We start from the raw sequence: 24,449 nt of genomic DNA, 5'->3' as shown, positions 1-24,449 counted from the left end.
CAAATTACAGTATTAAGCAGTATGTTCCATCATTAATTTTCTAGTATAGTAAAATGTTTTTTATACACTTTTTGTTTTTGCATTATTATTTCCTCCCTTGCATATTTCCCTTGATTTGCAACAAGGGGTGTATAAATCAGTGGGTTGTTTGGGGACTTTTGTGATGTGATAATGCATGTAAGCAATGACACAAAGTAGGTGTACTGTAAACATGATGAAAGAGTTATTTCGGGGCTTTAGTTCAATGAAAGAACTGAAATGGCAAAATGGTGCCATGAAAACTTTTTTTCTGAGAGTTGGCTATGGTTAGGTGCTTGAAAAGCAAGTGTGTGGAGGTAAAGAAGCATGCAGTGAAGAGAATGAAAATATGATACGTAAGAAAGAAAGATCGAAAGAGTCCAAGTATAGTCTGTGACAAGGAGATAATCCCCATTGCCAAGTTCCTGGAAATCATTCTGTCCTTTCCCAGTGATGTATTCACATTCATTGCCAGAGGATCTTACAGAGAAAAGATTTGTTCTGTTTAGCATGACAACTGACACCTGATATCCTCCACTTAGAGTTTCTTCCCATCCCAAAATGATATATTTTTCTTTGATAAGTTCTTGATTTTGATTAGTGAGAGTCACTGTTATTATTGCTTTTATGCATAATAAGATACTGGATTTTCATCTCTGAAGAAAAGTACTGTTGTTTAATATTTCATGAATGAAGCAGCTTGGCACAATGACAGGTTTAAAGACTTATTTAGTCCCATCTCAGCAAGTGGGTAAATCAGGAATTGAATCCATGTTGACTGGCTTCAAAGAGAGGTATCTTAACCATTTTGCTACTCTAATAAGCCAAGTTATTTAAATCCTTCAACCACACAACATCTATCGTCAATTTTACGAGTATAACTTGCCATTTTTAAATCGACTATCGTCATATATAATTGTGGTTATGGTAACTTCCTATTATGTCAGTCCAGTTATACCTCTTTCATTGCAATGTGCTTTATTGTGCTTCAAGATACTGCATTTTTTTTTTACAAATTACAGTTTTCTGGCAACTTTGCATGGAGAAAGTCTTTGGGCCATTTTTCCGACAGCCACTTTGTGTCTCTGTGTCACATTTTGGCAATTCTCCGAAAGTTTCAAATGTTTTCATTATTATTAAATTTGTTGTGGCATCTGTGTAAAAAAATAAATCCGCACAGCTCACACCCATGTTGTTAAAGGTTACTTGTAGCTGTGTGGGGTTCTGTTTTCCTCATTCTGTTCCTTTGGTCTGTGTGTCCGTCCCTCAACAAATCCCACACAATCTTGATTACTGTTACTATATTAGAAATCTTGAGATCATGTGGAATGATTCCAGCCACTTCAGTATTTTTGTGATGCTGTAGCTCTTCTCGTTCTTTTGCCTTTCCATATTAATTTTAGAATAATATTGGTTGTTCTATAAAAATCTAGATTGGGAATGCAGTATACCTGTATGACAATATGGGGTAATTTAACAACATTTAGATGTTGTTTTCCAATCAATGAATATGATATGTCATATTCAATATGGAATGTCATAAGTAAATGTAAGTAAAAGTTCATCATTGACTTCTTTCATTACTGTTTCATGAAAGTCAGTGTTTTGTTAGATTTACTCATTTTAATTCTTTTTCTTTTTTGAACATTCAAACATGATATTATATTTTTAATTTCAGTTTCCATTTGTAAATTGCTAGTATATACAATTATAGTAGATTTTTGGGCGTTCTTATATCATGACACCTTGCAAATTGCAGTTTTTCTCTCAGTTTCTGTAGACTCCTTTGACTTTCTACACACATCATTCCATTAAATTTCATGTATTATTGAATTATTTAATGTATTTAATTATTTTTGACCATCCCTTATAGAACAGAAGCTATCTGAAAGCAGGGTATTGATTTTATCTGCTGGATCATCAGTGAGGGAATCATTCACGGCTGACACGATGAGTGAATCCATGTTGCCAGTGTAAACAAGGGTGCTGGAATGCACAGGCTCATTGGCCAGTAGCTTTAATGGTCATGGAAGTATTTGTGGCACTGGATTCCTTACTCCTGTGACATTACAACCTAACATTCTGAACATTTGACATAAATTCTCATGCTATATTTTGTTAACGCGGTGTGAATTCTAGGCAACATGTGCTCAACAGCTGTTAACTCATCACTTAAGTGATGTTTTCATAAAGTCTTTTTAAGCCACGAAATGTTTTTTTAAATTTATTTATTTTAAATTTTTGGCTGCGTTGGGTCTTCGTTGCTGTGCACGGGCTTTCTCTAGTTGCGGTGAGCGTGGGCTGCTTTTCGTTGTGGTACGTGGGCTCCTCATTGCGGTGGCTTCTCTTGTTGCAGAGCACGGGCTCTAGGCGCGCAGGCTCAGTAGTTGCAGCACAGGGGCTTAGTAGTTGTGGTTCGCAGGCTCTAGAGCCCAGGCTCAGTAGTTGTGGCTCACGAGCTTAGTTGCTCTGCCGCATGTGGTATCTTCCTGGACTCGAACCCATGTCCCCTGCATTGGCAGGCGGATTCTTAACCACTGCGACACCAGAGAAGTCCTAAGCCACAAAATTTTGAATTCAAGATTCTTTCTGAAAGGCTTCATTCTGTACCCATCAGAAAATAATAATCCTGTTTATCAGGAACACCTGGAGAATGGTGACTGAAAGAAGTTGGAGGTTTATCATTCTCACATAAGAGGAAGTCCAGGGGGCGAAGTTTGTGATGTGATGGGTCCTTTGCCCCTTCTATCTCCATGAGCACTTAGTCTTTACTTTGCTTGTAGTAACATGGCTGCTGGATGACCAAGAAGGGTGACGATTGAGAACAAAACCCTTTTCATTTTCAGATTTTGTCTCGTTTTCAGCGAAACGTTAGTCTCACATGTTTTTCTAAATATTACCTACTTTTTAAGTGGCCATCATAGGTTTAATAAGAAATGTGAATTTTTGAATTTCATATTTCCACCCAAAGAACAGAGAAAAGTAAAGGGAAAAGATGTTAGGGACAGAGTATGTGAATGGAGTTTGTTCTTTATCCTAAGAATGAGATGATAGATGCTTACTAAGCTTATTTCGGTAATTATTTCAGTCTATGTAAGTCAGAACATCATGCTGTACAACTTAAACCCACACAGTGATGTAAGTCAAATACGTATCGAAACTGGGGGAGGTGGGAGCGGAATGTGATTTTAAATAAAGGCAAAACACTTTAGCAAAAAGAACAAGGCAATTTATAACAATTTTAAAAAATGTATTGCATTTTTTTTTGTTTTTTTGTTTTTTTTTTTGTTTTTTCGCGGTACGCGGGCCTCTCTCTGTTGTGGTCTTTCCCGTTGCGGAGCACAGGCTCCAGACGCACAGGCTCAGCGGCCATGGCTCATGGGCCCAGCCGCTCCGCGGCATGTGGGATCTTTCCGGACCGGGGCACGAACCCGTGTCCCCTGCATCGGCAGGCGGACTCCCAACCACTGCGCCACCGGGGAAGCCCTGTATTGCATTTTTAAAAGCAATGATTAGTGACAGAAATTATCATATGCCTTAGTCCTCCATCCTCAGATGCTAGGTTTCGTCTCTGAGTGTCTGGAACCAAGAGAGTGTTGAGTTTGTAGTCCTGGCTGAATGAAGAATGGAAAGGAAAATCTATTCTGTAAGGTGTCACTGTGAAATGGCCCATTCTACACTGGGAGTGTTTTTTCATTTCTCATTCTAGTGTGTAATACAGAGGCCAGTCTAGCTCTTGTTTCCTTAAACTGCTTAAATTAGTACTAATTGCAGGAAATTTTCCGGGATCCAACCACTGCCCCGCAGCAACCCATTGGAGACCCACGTTTCCAACCACTGAATTGCTTGAGCCTCACGACCATGACATGCGAGCAACCTGCTGGCAAAAAAAGGTTTTTATTGAAACCGTTTCAGCTTGTTAGGAGGAAACATATTAGCTTCCCACCTAAGTAGCCCACAGAACTGTAAGCTTTTACTCCAAGTTACGGAGAAGCACCAATTCTTCCCCGACACCCCGTACTCCGTTCACAGAACTGGCTCTCTCCTCGCCCCGCCCCTCGCCGCTAGCGCTCCGCTCAGGCCCCGCCCCCGGGAGCCCTGCCTCTAACTCCGCTCAGTTTCTTACGGAACCGGAAGTGGGGAGCTCGGAGTGAAGGTCGAGCTGTTGGGGGTAAGTGTCTCCTTTGAAGTGTAAATTTGTGCTGCCCGCCTCCCTTTACTCAAACCTCAGGGTGTTGCGAGTGACTGTGGACCTAAAATCCCAGCGCCCGGCCTTCCTACCCCTGTAAATCCAGACGTCGCCGTTACGGGTCGGGTATCTTTCATTTGGGTTTGAATTCGCTACGCGGCTGGTCCCTGCCCTTGGCTTTTCTGCCTTCGGTCCACGTACACACCGCCTTTCACTACATTTTCCTGCTTAAAACGCTTTAGTAGCTCCCCCCACACACCCATGTAACGTCCCCTTCCGCGAGGTGGACTCGCGCCCCGCAGCCTCGCCCTCCCGGACCCTGGAGGGCAGCGCCTGCCGCCCCGCTCCCGGACAGGCCGCGTCCTCTCCTGGGCTTCTTCAGAACCGGCCCCTCTCCGGAACCCCCTTCTTCCCCGCCCCTCTGTCCTCGCGTCTCCTCAGGCCGGTCCTTTTGCTCTCCCGGCTTCCCCTTCGTAGTCAGCCCTTCCTCTCCCCCGGCGTGGGGGGCGGGGAGTGACCTGGGACAGGCGTGTGACACCCAGTGTTCTTCCGTCCCAAGCCCATCTCGCTGGAAATTTTCCTCTTTTGATACGCGGGCATCTTATTCAGTCACCATCTCTGTAAATACGTGGGCAAGGGGGATCAGGAGAAGCAGAGACAGAGACGGACAGGAATAAAAAACAGAACGAGAAAAGAATGAGGGAGAATCGATGGGAATTCAGGGGGTGGCTGAGGACTTGTAAAAAGACAGGGAAATGAAAGCGATTAAGCACTGAAATAGGTGAAAAAAATAAAGAAGTAAATTTTTAAAAAGTTGGATCTCCAGGGATGGGAGAGCAACACAGGGCCCTGGGTCAGCGGCGGGATGGGGGTAACAAAGGAGAGGCACTTCACACAGAGTGGGCGAGAGGATGAAAGAGTTGGAAACTTGGGCTGCAGAGCAACGTGGTGCTGGGAGAGAAAGAGGACAAAGTGTGACTAGAAGAGAAGAGGAAGAGAGAGAGATCGAGAGAGCAGGAAGGAAGCGCAGCCATCTGAGATGCCAGATAGGGAGGAGGAAGGGCGTGTAACAGGGACAGAAGGGGTGTCACCCGAAGGGCAGAGAGGGAGCAGGTGGGGGAAGAAAGAGGCAGAAATACATAGAGATTTAGGGTAATCAGAAGGGTTGGGGAGAAAGAGCATCAGGAGGGGGAACAGGTTGCAGAGTTGGGCAGGACAGGTGTGAGGGAGGAAATAGGAGGGCAGGAACAGCAGCAGAGCAGAGGGGAACAAGAAGAGAGACAGAGACAAATAAAAAAATAGGGAGACATAAACCTCATGAAATGGAAACACATTGTAGTGCAGGTAGGTGGTGGGAGCTGGCTGCAGATGGATGGTGAGTTGTTTGGATATGGATGATTAAGTTGTGATACATGATTTGTTATTTTAAAATGTAATTAATTTTTCTTTAATTATACAGGTGAGGATGAGAATTGCAGAACTCCTGTCATGTGCATTTTGTAATTATTTGTATCAGAAGATAACTTCCATTTGCAAACCCTGTTTAGCCAGGGGGCAGTGATTTGCTTCACTAAGTTGTGAGTTACCCCCTTCCCTTTTCCTGACATGGGGCAGAGGAGTAGGGAGAGGACACGTGGGCAAGAAATGATTGAATCTGTCACTACATGCTGCCTTTTATTTTTTGTATATTTTTAAAACATTTTTTTATTTCTTTAATGTTGTATCTAATTTATTTTTGGCTGTGTTGGGTCTTCGTTGCTGTGCGCAGGCTTTCTCTAGTTGCAGGGAGCGGGGGCTACGCTTCATTGTGGCGCGTGGGCTTCTCATTGCGTTGGCTTCTCTCGTTGTGGAGCACAGGCTCTAGGCGCGTGGGCTTCAGTAGTTGTGGCTCGCAGGTTCTAGAGCGCAGGCTCAGTAGTTGTGGCACACGAGCTTAGTTGCTCCACAGCATGTGGCATCTTCCTGGAACAGGGCTTGAACCTGTGTCCCCTGCATTGGCAGGTGGATTCTTAAGCACTGCGCCACCAGGGAAGCCCCAGGGAAGCCCCTACATGGTACGTTTTAAAAGGAACATTAAAAGTGTTCATTTTTTGTGATGGGTTTTCTTTTCTTTTTCATCTCTTTACATATAATTCTTTTTGTAGCGTGGAATAAATTTTCATTCAGTTTCTACTTCCCTATAAATAATCATTAATTTCTGTAACAAGCTTTGGTGGTCTTCTATAATCATGTCAAGTCATTCTTTTCTAAACATGATATATTGTCAAATTTTTAAAACTTTGACACCACAATTATTAGATGAAAAAACTCACAACTTGTTTCTTTTTAAAATGTGTTTCAGATTTCTTGGAGGCCTGCCTGCTTTCTCCTCTTTATCTTTTGTACTGGAAAAGCTCTTTGGTAGGTTACAAATAATTTTAGACTGTTTTGGTGGACACTTGGTAAAGTTGTCGATGATCTTTTATATTAACAGTCAAATCCTAGTTTTACCAGTTAGTCTAATATTTTGTTTTCTCCTTTTCTTGTGTTCTGCTAAGAGGAAGAGGAGGAAGGGGAAAGCAGAGGAGTCAGGAATGACTCTTTCTCAGGTAAAATCGTATTTTCAGTTGATTCACAGTCTGTCCTTGTAAAATGCCCTTCTTTGGACTCGTTAATCTTCCCTGACTCTGAAGTATCCTGCCTGACAGTTGTACATCACAGTCACCTGGGTCCTTCCCTCAGTCCCTGTCATCTCCATTCAGATTTCACACCCATGGATTGGAGATGGGGTGTCAGTGCTCCTGGGCAGCAGGGATTGGTGAGAGGCCCCATCTGGATGCACTGTCTGCTTTGTGTCAACCAGGATAAAGAAGCTGCACATGCAAGTCAGGTATTAATATGCACAATACCTGGTAAAATCTGGAAAACAGAACGATAAGGGGGAATTTTTTTTTTCATGGCTAAGAAATTTATTTAACCAAATAATGAAAAACCAATAAAGGGATCAAAGTCAAGAGTGGTCTGATCACAAGGACACTTCGCAGTTTTAGCATATGTGCTGCCGAAGCGAGCACAACAAGGACACTTTGAGGAAGGAAGATTATAGGCTGGCCGATCTCACCCCTAAATATAAATGCAAAAATCTTAAACATAGCATTAGCACACTATGTCATGGGTCTCGATTATTTGTCTCCCCATCCTATGGGAGAATTATACTTCTAATTCTCTATGGGCATCAGGCACGGTCAGAGGACTTGCTTAAGCCAATAAAATGTGAGCAAAAGTGACCCATGCCCTTTTCAAGCTGAAGCTTTAGGAACCATCGTGTGGTTCTGCCATGGATCCTTCTGTGATATGAGTAGGGTGTCCTAGATAAGGACTGCTCTACCCTTTTGGGTTCCAGAATGAAGAAAATGTGAATATTGCAGCCTCCAAAAAAAAAACAGTGGTCTGATCAGATTTGCGTTTTAGGACATTATACTGGCAGCAGTTACCTGACTTCACTTACCTAATTGCCTGAAAGAGACGATAGACATCATTTAGATAGGGATATGTTGAAAAGCTGATCTCTTGTGGCCTCGACCTACCGAGGCTTGAAGCAGAATCTCAGCTCCCAGGTGGAGGTTGAAGTCAGGTCGTGGCAGTGAGAGTGCTGAATCCTAGCCCCTAGACCACGAGGGCCAGTGGCCTTTGACAAGGCCCCTGGCCCAAATTCGTTCATAGAAACGAATTGCGACAGACGGAAAGTAGGGAAGCAAGTAAAGTGTTTATTAGAAGGCAAAAGAGTACGTCTGAATAGACACACACGGGCAGGCTCAGAGAAAGAGTCATACCTTTGTGGTAGTTTGAATCACTCATATAGGGCATTTCTTCTGGGTTTCCTCTGGACAGTCATCTTGCTTTGCCTGGCTCTGAGTCTGTATTTGGTTTATCCCAGGGTCCTCTCCTGCACGAGTCTCTCAGCCAAGGTGGATTCTAGCGAAGACGCATTAAGGGGAAATTTGTTCTGACTTACTCAGAGACTCAGTTGAAGCTAAAGGAGCAAGTCACTGACTTAATGAGTGGGAATGGAATGGAAAGTTCAGAACCTTACATCAGTGACAGAGGGTGTTTTCCTCCATCCTTGAATTTAAACCATGAAATCAACCTAAATCTCTGACAGTTGGACATTCTTTAAATCACCTTCATCACCTCTGTTCCTCAGAGGCTGACTTTACCTGTGGATTGTATCCTTTGAGACAGAAGTTTTTACCTTTAATGTAGGTAAGGTTCCAGCTTCATTCTTTTGCTGGTAGGTATGTATTTTCTCAGCACCATTTCTTATTGAGACTGTCCTACCTTTTGTGTAGTCTTGGCACCCTTGTCTATGCATCTTACATATATTCCAAGGATTATTTGAGTTTTCTAATCTGTTCCATTGGTTTATGTATCTGTGTTTATGCCAGTACCACATCATGTTGATTACTTTGTAATAGGTTTTAAAATCTAAAAATGACTGCCTTCCTCTTCTTTTTCAAGAGTATTTTGGCTGTTCACTGCCTCTTGACATTCCCTATGAATTTTAGCATGATTTTTTTCTATTACTGCAAAAATTGCCTTTGAAATTTTATATAGGGATTCCGTTGAATCTGTAGAACACTTTGGGTAATTTGGTCATTTTGTTCTTTTTTTTTCGGCTGCTTCACAGGGCTTGCAGGATCTTAGTTCCCTAACCAGTGATTGAACCTGTGACCCCTGCAGTGGAAGCTCGGAGTCCTAACCACTGGACTGCCAGGGAATTCCCTAATTTGGTCATTTTAAAAATATGAAGTTCCCAGGGCTTCCCTGGTGGCGCAGTGATTGAGGGTCCGCCTGCTGGTGCAGGGGGTGCGGGTTCGTGCCCCGGTCCGGGAGGGTCCCGCGTGCCGCAGAGCGGCTGGGCCCATGGGCCATGGCCACTGGGCCTGCGCGTCCGGAGCCTGTGCTCTGTGGCAGGAGAGGCCGCAGCGGTGGGAGGCCCGTGTACCACAAAACAATATATATATATATATATATATATATATGAAGTCCCCAATCCATGAGTACAGGGTGTTTCCATGTATCTCTATGCACTTTTTTTTAGAACGTTTAGTACTTTTCAGTGTACAAGTCTTGCACCTAGTTGGCTGATCTTTTCCTAAGGATTCTATAGGATTGTTCTCTGATTTTCTGTTGACATTGTTCATTGTATATGTAGCTGATTTTCATGTGCTGACTATTTATGCTGCAACTTTTTTAAAGTTGTTTTTTGAGGTAGTAGTTTTCTCTTGGAATCTTTTTGCTTTCGATATAGAAAACCTTGTCACCTACAAAAAAAAGATAATTTTACTTCTTTTTCAGTTTGGATAACTTTGAATTTTTTTTCGTTTTCCAATAACTCTAGCTAACTTGTTCAACAGTTTCTTGAACAGTAGTGCAGAGTATGCATCTTTCTCCTTTGTTGTTGTTTGATTTAGCAGTGTGGACTTCCCGTTTAATACATCTCTGACTACCTGTTATAGATTTTGGCATGTTGTTTTTATTTTCACTCAGATATTAAAAAAATTTCCTTGTCATTTCTTCTTTGACCCATTGCTTCTTTAAGAATGAGCTGTTTAATTTCCACTTTTGGAGCATTTTCCTGTTTTCATTCTGATCTGTATTTCTGGTATCATTTCACTGTGGTTAAAGAAGATACTTTTTATGATCTGAATCTTCATAAATTTGTTAAGATTTGTTTTATTGTCTAGCATGTGGTCTGTCATGGAGAACGTTTCACATGTGCTTGAGAAGGATGTGTTTGCTGCTGTTGGGTGGAGTGTTCTGAACATGTTTGTTAGGTACAGTTGTTCTACAGTGTTGTTCAAGTGCTCTGTTTCCTCATTGATCTTTTGGTTTCCATGCATTGGTAAAACTCAGGTATTGAAATCTGATACTAATATTGTGCTGTTATCTATTTCCAATTTTATTTCTGTTAAGAGCTTCTTCATTTTGGGGGGAGCTCTGATGTTAGGTGTATACATACTTGTAATCATTATAGCTTCTTGGTAGATTTACCCTTTTCTCATTTCATAATGTATTTTGTCTCTTGTGTTAGTTTTTTCCTTAGTTTATTTTGTCTGATATTGTACAGTCACCCCTGCTCCCTTTAGGATTGAATATCTTTTTCCATCCTTTCACTTTTCGCCTTTCCATGTCCTTAGATTTGTGAATGTTCACAGTTGCAGCTCTGACACACTCTCTGTGTGTCTCTTGCTCTCTGTTTTCCTCCTGTTACTTCTGCTAGTGGTCCCTGCTCAGGCACACTGTACAGTGGTGAAAGGCAGGTGCCCTGGCCAGCCCGCTTCACTCCACTGTAACTTCAGCAGGAATTAATCAAGTGTTTCCTTCTGATCGTGATGTTTGGTGGAATATTCTTGCTTAATAACAATATTTTTTTTCCTTTTTTTTTTTTTTTTTTTTTTTTTTTGCGGTATGCGGGCCTCTCACTGTTGTGGCATCTCCCGTTGCGGAGCACAGGCTCCGGACATGCAGGCTCAGCGGCCATGGCTCACAGGCCCAGCCGCTCCGCGGTATGTGGGATCTTCTCAGACCGGGACACGAACCCGTGTCCCCTGCATCAGCAGACGGACTCTCAACCACTGTGCCACCAGGGAAGCCCTGTCATGATTTTTAGTTGTCCAATAAGTTTTAAATTTTACTATCATGATAATTTTATTATTAATCTGTGCAAATAATGTATAATAGTAATAACTTTTCCAATTTTGAGTCAGAGTTATTAGTGGAAAAAAAAGAAACTCTTTTGCCTTTGTTAATACCTATCTAAGGCTAAATGGACAAAATCATAGTTTTTAATATAGTTATTATATTGAGGTTGGAATTAAAGTATTCTTCTATTTTTTCATGTCTGTACTGTTATTTTTTAGTAGCCCATTATGGAATTATGTGGACAAATGCAGTTGAGTACGATCGATAACATTTTCATTGTCTGGAAGATCCTGAAATGCACATGAATAAAAATGACGATGAAAAAATTGTCTGAAAATTAGTCCAGATAATACTCCTTTCATTTCACTTGATATAGTGTTGACATGTGTGTGCATACATTCATGGATGTACAATTCCATGCTTTAGATAAAAGTCATCATGATTCTGAAACTATGTACTTTACCTGTTTGCAGTAGAAATTATATTTTTAATATATTCCATGGCCTTGAATATTTTCTATACTATTATGTTAATGGTTTAAATAGTAATACAATTACTAATATTTTGTGTGCATATGTGCGTGCACACATGTGTAATGGCCTTTTAGGCCGTTCCACGTTGTTCACCTTGAACTTCATTCACGTTTTCTCAGGGAACTGTCTGGCAATGTACTTTTTTTTTTTAAGCTTCCAAGAGCATTTTGTTTATTTAACTTCCTCCTTCTCCTCTCAGTAGCACTTAGTATGAACACAGCATTGTTCTGAGGGCTTTAAGAATATTAATGTGTTTAATCCCCATGCACAAAGTGGATCCTAGTTATTACCCTCATTTTACAGTGGAGGAGCCTGAGGTTCAGAGAGAGGTTAAGAGACTTGCCCAGGGCCACACAGCTGGGATGTGGTGTGGCTGAGACTCGAACCCAGGCAGCCTAGCCCAGAATCTTGAACACACCACCCTGAGCTCTTCCCACAGACAGATTCATGCTGATGTGAGCGCTGGGCAGCAGTGGGCCCTGGTGCTTGGTGTGGAGTCATCCTCACTGCGCCTCACACAGCCTGGTGGGGCTGGCACTGCCTTTCCCAGCATGCCCCTGCCTCACTGACGGGGCCCCCAAGCCCCTTTGGTCCAACATAGGGCCCTCCAGACCGTTGGCCACCAGCAGCTCCACCAGGGGACGCTGTGGTCCCACGTGAGCCACTGCGTGTTTCTTAGGCAGCTCCTGTCTGCCCGCCCGTTTCTCCCTCCCTTTGCCAGACAGACTGGCATTTTCCATCCCGTTCACACACCCCTTCCGTGGAAGGGCAGTGCCCTGTGGGAAGCTACAGTCAGATGAGGAGGCTTAGGGCAAGGCTCCCTCCAGGAAAACGGGCTCTCCTTCCATCTCCTCTTTTTCCTTTTCCTTCTAAAGGATCCCAAGGGCAGAGGAGGGTGGGGTGGCATTTGAGGGGTGTTGGGAAAGCCCTGAGATTCTGGCAATGTACTTTTAATGCTGTATGTGTTACTTAACTCTTTGATTTTAAACTTCATTTCCAAAGTCCAACCTTCGGAGTTCGGCTGCTTGCTGTGTGATTCCTTAGTTTCTTGACCTGAGTCGAGTTTCTCAGTGTCTGACACAGTTTTCTCCTCTGCAGTATCGGAACAGGTCTTTAATGAGCTGTGTTGTTGATAACAAGTTAATACAAGTAAAACATTTAGAGTAATGCATACCACGTAGCAAGTGTTCAAACAGTGTTCATCTTTGCTGCTGTTATCATCGTGATAGGAGGTTTTGAGCTTTCCTTAAACCCACTGTGGACTCTGTCATCTCTGAAGACACCACTCAGGCTCCTCCAGGTTTAATTACCCCTCGGTGTGTAGAACATAATATCTAATACTTCCATATAGACAACCCGGCATTGAATTTTTATTTGTATCTATTTCATGTATTTCCTACAAAAATGATAAATCTATATCTATTTGAAGGATATCGTGATCTCTATGACAAAGCATAAGAAATTAAAACTAGACACACGAGTAGCTCCAAATGCCTTTAAATGACTTTCAGAATACATACTTTTGCATAGCACAGGGAGATCAGCTTGGTGCTTTGTGACCACCTAGAGGGGTGGGATAGGGAGGGTGGGAGATGCAAGAGGGAAGAGATATGGGGATATGTGTGTATGTATAGCTGGTTCACTTTGTTATAAAGCAGAAACTAACACACCATTGTAAAGCAATTATACTCCAATAAAGATGTTTTAAAAAAAAGAATACATACTTCAACCTAATTGATCTTTTCACCTCTACTCATTTTATATGCAAATAAGAACTCTGCTCATGGCCCCTTGGCGAAATGTGTTTTTTTATTTAAGGCACGGTTGACCTTCAAGGATGTGGTCATCGAATTCTCTCCAGAAGAGTGGGAATGCCTGGACCCTGCTCAGAGGGCCTTGTACAGGGACGTGATGATGGAGACCTACAGGAACCTGATCTCTGTAGGTGAGGATAACTTCACTCCAAAAGTTGGGAAGGTAGTTTTGCATTTACCATTGTTTGCCTTTGGGGATCGCCTGCCTTCCTTAACTGAACTCAAAGTCATGTTGACCGGGCAAGAAAAGTTTTGTGATGTAGCATCAGGAGTTTTGGGGTTGTTTTTTTAATTTTATTTTTTCAATTTTATTTATTTATTTATTTATGGGTTCGTTGGGTCTTGGTTGCTGTCCGCTGGCTTTCTCTAGTTGCAGTGAGCAGGGGCTTCTCTTCGTTGTGGTGCGCGGGCTTCTTGTTGTGGTGGCTTCTCTTGTTGCAGAGCTTGGGCTCTAGGTGCGTGGGCTTCAGTAGTTGTGGCACGCGGGCTCAGTAGTTGTGGCTCACAGGCTCTAGAGCGCAGGCTCAGTAGTTGGGGCGCACGGGCTTAGTTGCTCCGCGGCATGTGGGATCTTCCAAGACCAGGACTCGAACCCGTGTCCCCTGCATTGACAAGCGGATTTTTAGCCACTGCGCCACCAGGGAAGTCCCAGGGAAATCCTAGCATCAGGAATTTAAACATGCCCTTTCTTCAGATGATCTGGCCACTTCATGATATGCCAGGAGTTTTTCCAGTGCTTGAGTACGTCTAATGCCCAACCGGAAACTTTGAAAATATTTCATTCCCTGTGCTCTACCCCTGTGCTTTTGATTCAGTACTTCTTGGTAGAGAGCTGGATATCTGTATGTTACATTGTTCCCTCTGCATTGAGAAGGAGGCAGGCAGTGGCTGAATTTGTGAAACATTTTTCCAGACCCATCTGTAATGTCCTCACTCTCATGTGAACGGAGAGCTGGAATTCTGGAAAAGCCACAGCAGTTGACATTTCTTTCAATAGGCAGGAATTTCTATTTTTGATGTGAGTGTTATTTGCATATTTGAGCAAGAGGAAGCACTCTGGACTGTGAAGAGTGACATGAAAATAGCAAAAAACCAAATGGGTGGGAATGAATCGAAATGTGAGCACAGATCAGATCTCAGAAGGGCAGAGAGGAAGCCACAGCATTAGTAGTGTTTGGGAAAGTCTACCCAGATGGAGAGTACTTTGGGAAAACAGAAGTTTATTTGTTGTCAAGTCTGAGAGGAAATTTTTCTTCTCCCTGAGTTATCACTGTCTCTCAACATGTAAAATGTATCATGTCACCCTCCAGTGGTGCAGGAGCTCCATCAGCAACAAAGGCAAAGTCTTTATCATGGTCTACATCACTTGGCCATTTGGCTTCTGTGGACTTGTTATTCTTTGATTTTGAGAGTCACAAGGAGGGTTGTTTTAAAGAAGGGTCTATTGCTCCCTCAGCTCTCCTTTTGGACTTGATTCCCTTCAATGCTCAGTTCTCAGTTCTGGCACCTCAGAACCTGCATGGAGCTGTCTCAAGCCCTGTCTGCTTGTTTAGATCCCTCAGCCATTTTTTCTGTTCTGACTTGGCCACACATATCACGGATATGTGTAATAGAGAGGTGCATTAGGTCTCCTGTAACTGTTACTTAGGAAAACTGTAAAGACAGTGGACAGAGAGATCCTCTTTTTAATCCCTAGTCCCTCCTGGGGAGAACGTATGACTCTTTCTGACTAGCTTGGAATCTGTGGGTCAAGCTCATGATTCCATGTCAAGGACTCATAGTATCTGAACCCCATATCTCGTGTTTTTTTCCTCTGTTAGTGCTCTACCTTGTAGGGAAATATATATTCTTTCTGATTCCATATTCTCCCACATTTGCATGATTTTGCCTGTGAAACTTATTTTGAAATACATACTCCCAGGGTCTGAAATTTTATCCCATTTCTTTGCTGTGATAATGTACCTGCAGTTAATGGACAACTTCTGCTGGACACTGTGGAATGGGTTTACTGTGTAACATTAAATTCTTTTTTAAAACTAAATTTATTTATTTATTTATTTATGGCTGCGTTGGGTCTTCGTTGCTGTGCACAGGCTTTCTCTAGTTGTGGCGAGCGGGGGCTACTCTTTGTTGCAGTGCACGGGCTTCTCATTGCGGTGGCTTCTCTTGTTGTGGAGCACGGGCTCTAGGTGTGCAGGCTTCAGCAGCTGTGGCTCACAGGCTCTAGAGCACAGCCTCAGTAGTTGTGGCACACGGGCTTAGTTGCTCTGCAGCATGTGGGATCTTCCTGGACCAGGGCTCGAACTTGTGTCCCCTGCACTGGCAGGCGGATTCTTAAGCATGGCACCACCAGGGAAGTCCCAACATTAAATTCTTGATGGCAAATACTTTCCCTCATTGTTGCAATATTTCCTGCTACGTAGAAAATCACCACTATAAGCTAGTTAGTAGCGGGGTGAGCATGTTCTAGGATGCAAAATAAAGACCCTGATTGATAAGTCTTTCCAGTTCTTTTTCTGGTTATGAGGAATGTTATCAAAGCATGTCTCAATAGCACTGTGACAATGTTGTTTACATATACTATTGATCATCCCCTTTGATCCTCAAGAAATGGTATAGGAATTTCTCCTAAAGATAACGTTGTCCAAGTTCACATCCTCAAGTTAGGCTGTTGACTAAACTGTTGTTGATGCCATATTTTTTGTCACCTGTGTGCCCACTGTTCATTCTACATCCACTCTTAATTTTGCAGTGTCTTAACGAGAGAGCTTGGGAATTCCCTGACGGTCCAGTGGTTAGGACTTTCACTGCCGAAGGTGAGGGTTCAATCCCTGGTCAGGGAACTAAGATTCCACAAGCCACGCCGTGGTCAAAAAAAAAAAAAAATTGAGACAGCTTATGGAGTGGAGTGATACCTTCAATGATGAACCATCATTTGTTTTGTTTATGGCACTGCTACTTTCATTTGGTACTTTTCTATGCATAATAAATGGTCCTGATTTTATTTCTTTAATCATCAGGTCTGTGTATTTGATGTTGCTCTTAGTGGTTTTGTTTCCTATTTTCCATGTGTGGTTGGTTGATTGGGGAAGAGCCAGCCCCCTTATGGTAGAACTGGTGATTAGTTCTTTACATAGTCTTGATATTCTACTACGGCGTAGATCATTTGTAATATTTTCTCCCACACAGTAGATTACTTTTGACTCTACTGAGTGTGCTCTAAGGCACAGTAGTTTATAACTTTGAGGTAGTTCAAATTGCTGCTTTTACTTTGTCACCTGTGATTTTTGTGTTATGTCTGATAAATCGTTGGTGAATGCAACGTCAGAAAGCTTTTCCTGTATGTTTACTTCTAGCAGTTTTATACATTTTGGTCTTTGGTTGAGGTCTTTCATTAGTTTTGTATATCATATAAGTTAATGGTCCAACTTAACTGTTCTGTATTTGGATAACTGGTTTTCTCCACATCTTCTTTTTTTTTTTTTTTTTTTTTAATTTATTTATTTATTTTTGGCTGTGTTGGGTCTTCGTTTCTGTGAGAGGGCTTTCTCTAGTTGTGGCAAGCAGGGGCCACTCTTCATCGCAGTGCGGGGGCCTCTCACTGTTGTGGCCTCTCGTTGCGGAGCACAGGCTCCAGACGCACAGGCTCAGTAGTTGTGGCTCACGGGCCCAGCTGCTCCGCGGCATGTGGGATCTTCCCAGACCAGGGCTGAACCCATGTCCCCTGCATTGGCAGGCAGATTCTCAACCACTGCGCCACCAGGGAAGCCCCACATCTTCTTTTTAATAGACTGCCCTTCCCCTGTTGAGTTGTCTTGACCGCCTTGTACAACATCATTTGACCATGTACAAGAGAATTTTTTTTGACGTCTCTGTACTATTCCACCAGTCTCTCTGTCTTTATCTCTGTACCACACTGTTGTGATCAGTGTAGGTTTGGAGTAAGTTTTGAAGTAAAGACATGTGAGACCTATGACTTTGTTCTTTTCAAGCTTATTTTGCTGTTCAGCATCTTTTGAGATTCCAAATGAATCTGTAGGGTGTATTTATCTATTTCTTCAAGAAATGCTATTGGGATTTTACTAGGGAGTGGGTTGGATCTGTTGATCACTGTGGGTAATATTGACATCTTGACACTATTGACTTCAAATACATGAATTTAGGATATCCTTGCATCAATTTGTGTCTTTTCTAATATTTTTAGTCATGTTTTTAGTTTACGGTGTACACATCTTTCTGTCCTTTTATAAGGTTATGCCCAAGTGTTTAGTTTTATTTTATTTATTTACTTATTTTAAAATTTTATTTGTTTTTATTTGGTTGCACCAGGTCTTAGTTGCTGCTCGCCGGCTCCTTAGTTGTGGCAGGCAGGCTCCTTAGTTGCGGCATGCATGTGGGATCTAGTTCCCTGAGGAGGAATTGAACCTGGGCCACCTGCATTGGGAGCGTGGAGTCTTAACCACTGCGCCACCAGGGAAGTCCCCTTGTTTTATTTTTTGATGTTATTGTAAATGGAATTGTTTTCTCAATTTCTTTCTTGATTTTTCATCGTTAATATATAGAAACACAATTGATTTTTGTGTGTTCATTTAATATCTTGTAATTTTTCTGAGTTCATTATTTCTAGCAGATTTTTAGCAGGATCTTCATGGTTTTCTACATATTACATCATGTTGCTTTTAAACACGTGATTTTGTTTCGTTTTCTATTTTAATACTTCTCTGTCTTTTTATGCCTATTTGTTCCTGCTAGGATTTCCAGGAATAAGCTTTTAGAAATAGAGCAGGTATCCTCTTCCAGTTTCTGATTTAGAAAGAATGCTTTCAGTCTTTGACCAGTGAGCCTGATGTTAGCTGTTGGCAGTTAATATATGTCCTTCAGTGTGCTGCGGTAGCTTTTTAAATTCCTTGTTTATTGAGTGTTTTTATCATGAAAGCCTGTTGACTTGTGTTATATGGTTTTTACTGCATCAGTTGAGATGGTCATTTTGTTTCATTCTGTTAATGTACTGTTTTACAGCAAAAGTTTACGTATCTTGAACCATCTTACTTTTCAAGAATATATCACCTTATTTTATATAATCCTTTTAGTGTGGTGTTAGTTTTAGTTTACTTTTTTTAATTAAGTAATTAATCAATTGATTTATGACTCTGTTGGGTCTTCGTTGTTGCGCGTGGGCTTTCTCTAGTTGTAGTGAACAGGGGCTACTCTTTGTTGTGGTGTGCGGGCTTCTCATCGTTGTGGCTTCTCTTGTTATGGAGCACAGGCTCTAGGTGAGTGGGCTTCAGTAGTTGTGGCACGTGGGCTCAGTAGTTGTGGCTCACAGGCTCTAGAGCACAGGCTCAATAGTTGTGGTGCATGGGCTTAGCTGCCCCGCGGCGTGTGGGATCTTCCCAGACCAGGGATTGAACCCATGTCCTCTGCATTGGCAGGCGGATTCTTAACCAGTGCCCTAGCTGAGAAGTCCCCCATTTCCTTTTGGTGGCCTTATTCTAGTTTTTCCTTCAGTTTTCAGCTAAGAACAGTCTTGCACATCTCATGGAATATTATATCTGTTCTTTGTGAAAATATGCATGCAAATGGGACTCAGGGAATATTGAATTTGATACCCTACATAGCAAATAATGTCATAGATGTACAGCTGCTTTATATCTAAAATATTCTATTCGCTCTCTTTTTAAATCTCTTTCATTTTGGCCGCATACCCATAGGATAACTTCCACAGTTAAAAATTGAACAGTATTGTGTTACTTGCTAAGCGAATTTTTCTTTTCTTTTAACCTCCTTATTTTTAGTTGTCTCATACAGTTTTATTCACACATATATGCAGTCACAAGGAGTGATACCCCATGTTTATTATTCCCTGTGCTTCACTGAGGTCCTTATCAGTCCTGGTCTTTCTTTACATGGTCCCTTGATGCTGACAGAAACACTGTCATTTGCTCCCATATTTAAGTTGTTCTCCTGATCTCCCCAGTTTCCACCGCATTTCTTCAGCCATCACTCCACCTTTCTCACTACTCACACTGTAAAAATGACCCCCTTTCATCCACTGAACAACTTTCTCAGGATATGACTTAAATTAACATGTGCAGCCGTGATGACTCAGAAACCATTTGAAGGAGGGATTGCTGAATAACAGTATTAGTTACACAGCTCACTTCTGGTTGCATCTCCTTTGAGTTTTCCTTTCAAAACTACTGGTATTTATATGTTGAGTCTTAATTTGTATATGCTTTGTGGTTATGGTGGAAAAACTTTTCTTTGAGAGCTAATACAAGTTTTTCCAATTGAATGTTTTGTCACAGTGTGTTTGCAGGTAGGCTGCCCTAAACTTAAGTTGAATTACGTGTAATCACTGTTTCTTTAGTAAAGAATCCTATTCTTTAGTGTTCCTAGAAATCTTTAACATCATGGTTGAGAAGTTTCATAACTGTGTTTGGTAAAAGTATTACTTTTGGTGTAACATCATATATTCACCATGAAACATTTACTCATGCAGTGTAATGAATAGTATACCTATGGTCCTTTTTATCTTGTAGATCTCTCTCATATACACGTGATCAAGAAATTACAACTAAAATCAAACACTGATGTAGGAGAAATATTCCCAACAGTGATGTTGGGAAGCCATGGAAGCTGTGAAATCAAGCATTTTTACCTACAGGAAATACAGGAGAATATGCATGACCTTGGGGGTCAGTGGAGAGATGATGAAAGAAATTACAAAAATATCCCTACATCCCCTAATGAAGATATCACTTATAGAAGAGTTCGACATGTTGGAAGGGATTCAGGAAAGAAGCCGATTGCAAATAGGCTGGCATTAAGCTTTTTGGAGGAACTACGTATGTTTAAAAGTAAACAGAAAATCTGTGAATTTCATCAAGCTGATAAGAGCATCAGCAATGGTACCTCATTTTCACCATCTCAAGAAATTTCTCCTACTGGCCAATCCACAATTTCTGATATACATGGGAGTGATTTTATGCATCTTTCAATACTGACAGAAGACCAGAAAGCACACAGGGCAAGTCCTTACAAATGTCGTAAGTATGGGAAAACCTCTCCTAAAGGCTCAAACCTCAGTAGATATCAGAGAATCCACACAGGGGAGAAATTGCGTAAATGTGATGTGTGTGACAAGGTCTTTAGTCGAAAGTCACACCTTGTAAGTCATAAGAGGGTTCATACTGGAGAGAAACCTTATAAATGTAATGAGTGTGGCAAGAGGTTTAGTCAAAATTCACATCTTACAAGTCATCAGAGAATTCATACTGGAGGGATGCCTTATAAATGTAATGTGTGTGGGAAGACCATTTATTCTGCCTCAGGCCTCAGGAGACATATGATAATCCATAGAGAAGCTAAACAATATAAATGTGATGTATGTGGCAAAGTCTTTAATCAGAATGCAGTCCTTGCAGTTCATCAGAGAATTCATACTGGAGAGAAACCTTACAAATGTGGTGAATGTGGCAGTGTCTTTAGTCAAAAAACACACCTTACGAGTCATCTGGTCACTCATACTGGAGAGAGACCTCACAAATGTAATGAGTGTGGCAAGTTTTTTCGGGATAAGAGAACCTTTACAAGGCATCAACAAATTCATACTGCAGTGAAACCTTACAGATGTAATGAGTGTGGGAAGTTCTTTCGTGAGAAGCCAACCCTTACAAGGCATCAGCAAGTTCACACTGGAGAAAAACCTTACAAATGTAATGAGTGTGGCAGAGTCTTTAGTCAAAATTCAAACCTTGCACGTCATCAGAGAATTCATAATGGTGAGAAACCTTACAGATGTAATCAGTGTGGCAAGCTCTTTAATCGAAAAGGAAACCTTGCAGTTCATCAGAGAATTCATACTGGAGAGAAACCTTACAAATGTGGTGAGTGTGGCAAAGTGTTTAGTAAAAATTCAAACCTTGTGTGTCATCAGAGAATTCATACTGGGGAGAAACCTTACAAATGTAATGAGTGTGGCAAAGTCTTTCGTTACAAACAACGTCTCCGAATTCATCACAGACTACATAATGGATAGAAACCTTGCAAATGTATCGAGTGTGGAAAAGCCTTTACTCAGGTCTCAACCTTTGCTACACATCAGAAAATCCATACTTAAGAAAAACCATATAAATGTATGTGGAAAGGTCTTCAAAATTCAAACTTGAAAAAAATATTAAAATGTGAAAATTCACACCTTACAATTCTTTGGCAAAATCACAATGGGGAGAAACTGTACAAGTATCGTGAGTGTTGTAAAGTTTTTGTGTGTGCAGCCTCTCTTACCGCCAGATAATCTGTAATGGAAAGAAACCTTGCAAGTATAATGACTGTCTACATGTGTTTAGTCAAAATTCATACCTTATAACCTGCCCAAGAATTCATACTGGAGAGAAACCTTGCAAATGTAATGAGTGTGGCAAATTCTTCAGTGTGCTTTTAAGCCTAACTGAACATCAGGTAATCCATGATCTTGAGAGAGTTTAACAGTGTAGTGAAGTGTCAAGGCATTTAGTAGGTGTCCACATTTTCGGCTTTATTAGAATACTTATTCTGGAAAGAAACCAGATAAATGTAATTATTGTGGCCAGGTCTTTAGAAAAGGAATTTATTCACCAAGTAATTCATTCTGGAGATTACCTCACAGATGTTATGAATGGGAAAACCTTTCCTTGGGGCTAACAGCTCACCAGGCATCAGATAATTTGTGCTGGATTGTTAGGAAATTATTCCTCCTACGTTTGCATCTTTGCCACTGTACTATTGTCTGTCCCAGAGAAATCCCTGTTTGAGGTGGGAGCACTTTCCGCACTTCTCATAGACTCTGCCTCTTAGTCTCAAGCAGCAAAATACTCCTCTTATTGTTTCCTGGTGCCAGGACTACCTGCTTAGCATTTTGTAACAGTGTTTGGGGGAGAAGGTGACAGCCAGTCTCTGTGATGTGTTTGTGATTCGGACGTAACCATTTTCTAGAACTGCAACGTAACTTCAGCGGAAGTGCAAGGATAGCGCACACTTTGTGTGGTGAGAACGTTTCTGCAAAACTTTGGTTCCAGTTGCCAATTCCCTCAAACAACTACAAGTTGCTAATGAACATCACTGCAGTGTAGCAGAGACTCTTCCTTTTCCTTGACCCCTTATTTTCTTAGTTTACACATTTTTCTTTTACTTTCTTGAGCTTTCACCAATATGATATTACATTTTAAATTTCAATTTCATTTATAATTTTCTAGTATATAGAATTGTGATCGATTTTTGCATGTTCTACTTGTGTCCTGATACCTTGTAAATTATTCTTTTTCCAGAAATGTTTGTAGGTTCTTTTGTTTTTTTACATACACCATGTAATTAAATTTCCTATTTATGCTGTACGAAATTACCACAGAGTGCCTTAAGTAAACAGATTTATTCTCTTCTTTTTCTGTCCAGAGTTGTAAATGGCCCCAGAGCACTGGGCTCTTCCGGGTGCTTCAGGTCACAATTCGTTTTCTTTCCTTTCCTGAGTTCCAAATATCACTTTCATCCTTATCCTCATGGTCTTCATGTGGGTTTGCACGACACACTCTTAATTAATCAATGCTTTTGTTTAGTTATCTTCTTTTCATTTGAGCATTTCCTGAACACATCGTTTAAATTAGGCCACCGTCTCAGTCTACCATTGTATTAATATATATACCTCTTCATCTTACCTAACACAGTCATATCTTATTTAATAATTGCTGATATTCCCTTATACAGTATAAGCTCCTGAAGGCAGGTTATTGTATTTCTTCCTACATATTCAGTGATTGGACTCATTCCCCATTGACAGAATGAGTGAATGTACTTTATGAGTGCAAAGACGGTTAGTGTGATGGATAGGATCATAGATCAGTAGGTCAGATGGTCAAATAAACGTGATTATATTTGTGGACTGAAATTTAATTGTCCTGTACTTTACAGCCTAATAATGTTCTGAATATTTGTCATAAATTCTCACACCATAATTTGTTCACACATGAATTTTCCGCAACACGTGCTAAACAGTTGTAGCTCATGAGTGAAGGGATGTCTTCATGAAGTTTTCTTAAGCCACAACATTTTAAATTCAAGATTCTTTCTCAAATGCTCCATTCTGTCCCCATCACTAAATAACAATCCTATTTCTCAGGTCGGACAGTTTCTATTTGTGATAGATTGCCTGGAAAACAGGAACTGAAAGAAATAGGTTTATCATTCTCACCTAACAGGAAGTCCAGAGGGTGCTGTGTTGGATGTGATGGGTCCTCTCCCTTCTTCCTCCATGACCACTTAGTCTTCAGTGTTTTTCTAGCAACCTGGCTGCTGGATGACTAAGGAGAATGATCATTGTGACGTAAAATCCTTTGCAATTTTAGATTTTGTCTCCTTTTCATAGAAATATTAATTTGAGACATCTTTTCCCAATATTTTAATTTGTGTTCAATATCCACCATGATTTTAACATGAAATGTGAATTTTCAAGATTCGTATTTCTATCTCAAGAACAGAGATAGGTAAAGGGGAAAGGTGTTAGGGCCAGATTGTATCTATGGACTTTGTTCATTTTCCTGATAGTGTAATATTCCGAGTAACACCTGGCCGGTCTGCCCAGTGTTCCAAGTGTTGGGCAAAAAGTATTAGGCCTGTAGTGTTTTCTGACTCACAGATATATTTCCTTGCTGCTCTGATTCTAAACACAGTGAAATAATCCTTCAGTTTTAATATAATTCTGATTCTGGTATCATGATAAGAAATGAAAGAATCCTTTATTTTTTCTGGCCATGCTGTGTGGCTTGCGGGATTTTAGTTCCCAGACCAGGGATCGAACCCTGGGCCCATGGCAGTGAAAGCGCCGAGTCTTAACCACTGGAGCAACAGGGAATTACCCCAGAAGAATCCATTTTGAGATGTTTTCAATTCATGTCATCCTACCTGAAAGTGAGAGATATACCAAAGGCTTGTAGTTCAGAAATATTATTATTATTTTTTGGCTGAGTTGGTGGATCTTTGTTGCTGCGTGTGGGCTATCTCTAGTTGCGGCGACTGGGGGCTACTCTTTGTTGCGGTGCGCGGCTTCTTGTGGCTTCTCGTTGCAGAGCATGGGCTCTGGGTGTGCAGGCTTCAGTAGTTGTGGCATGCTGGCCCAGTAGTTGTGTGTCGCAGACTCAGTAGTTGTGGTTCACAGGCTCTAGAGCGCAGGCTCAGTAG

At 41.4% G+C, this 24,449-nt stretch overlaps 1 protein-coding gene across 1 annotated transcript; it reads left to right on the top strand.

Annotated features, from left to right (window-relative positions):
- The first annotated feature begins 4,150 nt into the window (after window positions 1-4,150).
- On the top strand, window positions 4,151-24,261 carry LOC116743780 (zinc finger protein 347-like). The gene is made up of 6 exons (XM_032612731.1): window positions 4,151-4,189; window positions 5,667-5,784; window positions 6,549-6,607; window positions 6,745-7,076; window positions 13,243-13,369; window positions 19,781-24,261. The coding sequence occupies exons 4-6, from the start codon at window positions 6,960-6,962 to the stop codon at window positions 21,277-21,279; spliced, it is 1,743 nt and encodes a 580-aa protein (XP_032468622.1). The 5' UTR covers window positions 4,151-4,189; window positions 5,667-5,784; window positions 6,549-6,607; window positions 6,745-6,959; the 3' UTR covers window positions 21,280-24,261.
- The last annotated feature ends 188 nt before the right edge of the window (window positions 24,262-24,449 follow it).

The sequence above is a fragment of the Phocoena sinus genome, chromosome 19 (assembly GCF_008692025.1).
Source record: "Phocoena sinus isolate mPhoSin1 chromosome 19, mPhoSin1.pri, whole genome shotgun sequence".
Taxonomy (NCBI): Eukaryota; Metazoa; Chordata; class Mammalia; order Artiodactyla; family Phocoenidae; genus Phocoena; species Phocoena sinus.
The sequence above is the reverse complement of the archived record's forward strand: the minus strand, read 5'-3'. Positions and strand labels throughout refer to the sequence as shown.